The 4,461-nt window shown below is 33.4% G+C and overlaps 1 protein-coding gene across 1 annotated transcript; it reads right to left on the bottom strand.

The window, feature by feature from the left end:
• Positions 1 to 1,022: 1,022 nt before the first annotated feature.
• On the bottom strand, positions 1,023 to 3,995 carry LOC124540801 (pro-resilin-like). Its single transcript, XM_047118518.1, has 6 exons — positions 3,973 to 3,995; positions 3,530 to 3,582; positions 2,430 to 3,452; positions 2,195 to 2,339; positions 1,806 to 1,940; positions 1,023 to 1,277 (listed from the first exon to the last, which is right to left on the bottom strand). The coding sequence occupies exons 1-6, from the start codon at positions 3,976 to 3,978 to the stop codon at positions 1,161 to 1,163; spliced, it is 1,479 nt and encodes a 492-aa protein (XP_046974474.1). The 5' UTR covers positions 3,979 to 3,995; the 3' UTR covers positions 1,023 to 1,160.
• Between the last annotated feature and the right edge of the window lie 466 nt (positions 3,996 to 4,461).

Below are 4,461 nucleotides of genomic sequence, written 5' to 3'. Positions count from 1 at the left end.
TATGTATGTACATATATTTTATTTTATTTACTTAACATTTATTGAATTTTTAACTATAAAATGCAAGTCTTTTTTAGATTATCATAGAGTTGTGATTTGAAGTACGCTATTATTTTTTCAAAGCTTTTTATTTATGTTATTACATTATTAATAGTTTGTTCACATTGGTGGATACGAATGTGAATTTAATTGTTGTGAGTATAAACAATCGTTGGTGTACCTGAGGGATGAATTTTTGGTCTTAATATATATCTTCTTTCTAACTATAGGTAATTATTAGTTAATAATGCTTGAGTAAATAAAATATAAAAATGTAACTTATTTAAATGTGAACACCTTTTTACCTTATGCAAAAGGCACACGATCAAGAGCTGCGCGATTATTTGCGACATTTTGGAGTTCAAGTATCTTAGGTTGATATTTGCAGCCAATTAAGAATATATTAATGATGATGATGATGATGATGAATACATTTGCATCACAGTACATTAACAAAACGAGAAGTTCTTTGTTTCTTCATAATAAAATAGTAACAATATATTTAACAACTTCTTTTATTTAAGTTAGTTATTTGTTTGGTCAAATTTAATATCTAAATTTAATATTAAAATTTTATAATACAGCAACTATATATACTCTATACTCAGTACTCTATACTCAACAATATAATGAATATAGTAGGTACGTTTTGTATGTTGTCAGTGAATTAGTTTTGAGTTTTTGATTGATTAGGGTAAAAAAAGACATTTTATTTTTAATAAAAAAATATTTATTAGCGACTAAAATATCACACTACAGACAAGCTAATTAACTAACTATGAGGTAACATAATTTTTTTTTATACATTTTTCAATTTGCTATAAAAAATAAATAAATGAGTATTCCTATAAACAGTTTTCGTCAAAAGAGTTCAAATACAATTATTAAGAATGACCTGGTGACAGATACACACCTATTTAAAAAAGAAATATGGACAAAAACAAAAAACGACAATTCGTCACAAAAAAAAAGGAGAGAAGAAACATTGATGATAAAATGAATATGATTATGATAGGAAGATTGTAATCTAATAGCCTCTTTAAGACGAAAACGTTAATCACATAGATCTGAAACGTCATAAAGTCAAAATAACATTTAGCGAATTTCGTTTATTTTCCCTTCTAATAAGGTCCATCACCAGAGCGGGCGAGATCAGATGCGTTGTCATCATATCCAGCCGCCGGTTCAACTGAGATCCTAGGCTTGAAGCCACGTTCATCAGCTTCATATTCGACAGTCTGGAAGAAAGCAAACAGAATATTTTGAATTATTCAGAAAACTTAGTCTTTGTTGAGCTTTAATCTTCGCCTACATATATAAGCGAATTAAAACATATCAGGAGATCTCCAAAACTACGTGTCTGATTGACTTGAAATCTAGCATCGTTTAAATGCTAAGGAGGACGTTAATTGGAAGGATATCTTCGTATTAATTTTATCAATATATAGTCAGCAGTTAATCAAATTTATATAAGAAAATTAAAATTCAAGAATATAAGAAGCGAAATACATTCTTTACGATAGTAATATCGCAGCTGATTTAAATGACGATCGCTTAGTCAATTATTCGTTCCAGAAGGAAATACTATGTTTAGAACATTAAATTATTCATATAAGCTACAAGTTATTTTGAACTATAATTTTCGAGATCAGAATTAAAGGAAATTTTGGTCCAAATTATAGATTCTTCCAAGAACAATCAGCAAAAACATCGGCGAAATAGACTTTTCTTGATTATAGTAAATGCTGTTTCCGTGTACAACTAACCTGCTTCGTGCCATCAGGTAGAACAACAAAGTATGATCCCTCAGCTTTATTATCTTGCCTTGACTCCGTGTGTCCGAAATCGCTTCCACTTTCTACGTCACTGACTTTGTAACCAAAGTCGTAGTTGGCTGGTTCCTATGGAAAGAAATAAATCGGAATGTTGAATCAAATTGGTGTGAGTTGACTCATATGTTTTGATAATATTCTGTGAATATTATAATTCCTTTATACGCGTAGATAAGTGTTAATGATTGGACGTGTGAATTTTGCCTATATTGTATTTAATGGAATATGTTCCAGGCTTGGAACTTTTCTTCTTTTCAAAGGAAGGAGCCCTTTGTTGTTGTTTTTAGCAATAGAGTAATTCTATAAATATGTCTTTGACTTACCTGGTTTAAGAGTTCATCAAGTGCATTTCTGGCATAGTTGTATCCTTGATTGGAAACCGCATTGTATTGTTCAGGTACTCCGTAGTTATCAGAGGGCATTGAATCCCTAGCAGCAGCGACATCGTAGTTATGTGATGGGGATGACCTACATTTAGAAATAAGAAATAGTTACAGTCAAGTAAATCTGATATTAATAATTTATTGATGATTATCGAAGTGTAGAATATGTATTCACCTAGTAAGAGAAGCTGCGTCATAAGAAGAAGTGTAAGCATTTGTATTAAGATTAGTTCTAGCTTCAGGCGCTCCATATTCAGTTGAAAGACTTCTTTCATTTGGTACACCATAACTCTGCGAGACCGTCCTTGAGCTTGGAAGATAGGATTTGGAAATAGACTTTGAGGCTGGGGAGTAAGAATCAATGTTCCTTGTACTCGGTGTTCCGTATTGAGTTGAAATGGAACGGGATGAACCAAAAGTTTGAGGTGATGTTTTGGAGTAAGATGAAGATTGGAAATTCCTTGATACAGTGGAATGTTTATTTTGCCTGGTCGAAGGGAAAGAGTTAGCTTGAGAATATGAGTTAAAGTTTTGTGTTTTCCTTGAGCTGGGTTGACCATATTTTTGAGAAGGAGATTGTTCAAAACTTCTTTGAGATGGTACGCCATATTCATCAGAAGGAGTGGAACGAAACTCAGGTTGTTCATACAAGTTGGAAGGAGATCTTTGAAGAGGAGTTCCATAAGAATCTGATGGCAAATCTCCAATGGTTTTATAGTCCTGAGAAGCGGATCTTAATTGTGGTGTACCATATTCTTGAGACAGACGAGTATTAGCAATATTCCTATCTTGAGAGTAACCAGATGGAGCCCCGTATTCTGTGGAAATTGTGTTGCGAGCAATAGGAGCCCCATATTGTTGGGACAAGCTACGGGAATCGGGAACTCCGTATTCTTGGGAAAGACCAGCTTTTGAGCTAGGAGGGCCGTATTCTTGTGAAATTCCTGATCTAAGATTTGGGGTGCCGTATTCTTGGGATGGGCTGGATCGAGCTAGTGATCCATATTCTTGAGATGGGCTCGAGCGAGCTGGTAATCCATATTCTTGTGATAAACTTCTAGAAGAGGGGACATAAGAGGAGAGCGATTGAGATCTGGCTTGGCTAGAGCCAAATTCTGGCACGCCATATTCTTGGGAAATGGAACGTTGGTAATCATTAGGTGGGTTGTAGCTGGATCGAGCTGATGCATAACCTTTCCTGGAAAAATTAATAAAATTTTTAATAAGGGATTATCTTGGGTGTCGCATTAAACATTTTCTAAGTGGAATACTTACCCAACCGGTGGTTCAGCCACAGCATAAGCAAGTAAGGTGACAAATACGAATACCTGGAAAAATATCTGAATTAGAAATCGATTAGAAATAATTCTCCTCGAATGGAGATAATATCCTAGAAATAGAAATATGTGCTAGGGTGCTTCGGAGCCGATAGACTGGTGTCTCATTAAATACGACCGAATTAGCACTAATTAGAGGAAGCCTAGCAGTTGGTGGGTGCATTTCCACACATTTACAGAGATCTATTTAAATAATCTTATATAAGTGTAACAACTCAAGATCGTTGAAACTATAGGATCGATTGATCTGAAATTAAGCATATTTACTCCTTTGCGACATAGAAACTTACCAAGAAAACTTTACTTATGTTTAAATTTTAATTATTTTACATGATTGTTATGTAATTTACCAATTATAATTTTCTAAAAATGTTAACTTACCCTCATTTTCGTGTATTTTCGAATTGAACCTGCAATTATAAAAAAAAATATTAATTGTTGTAAGTTACTTAGGACAAGCTAACACTTTGTTTATAAGAACTCTTTTATATAAATCGATGATGTATTGTTAGTAAATAATGTAACCTACCCTTCTCTATGTATATTCACTAATGTACTAGCGAGACTTGAATGATGTTACCCCATGATGATCCCACTATATATACTAGATCCAATTCGACGATACCATCTCCTTGACAAACTTAAAGAGACATACCATAAAATATTTGCCAGAGGAATTCCACCTCTATTGCATGTTATTAAGGTCTAAATATATGTCAAAGTTGCGGTATTTTATATCGATTTGATTGTATTAAAGCCTTCAAGTGTCGACACTGACTGAACCAGATGTGCTATTGTTCAAATAAATCGATAGTTTGAGTATAATACAAAATTAGTGTTGCGTGCATGAGTGCTTCACGATTATCGCTT

This window comes from Vanessa cardui, chromosome 26 (genome assembly GCF_905220365.1).
Source record: "Vanessa cardui chromosome 26, ilVanCard2.1, whole genome shotgun sequence".
Lineage (NCBI taxonomy): Eukaryota > Metazoa > Arthropoda > Insecta > Lepidoptera > Nymphalidae > Vanessa > Vanessa cardui.
This window is presented reverse-complemented; position numbering and strand designations above follow the sequence as displayed.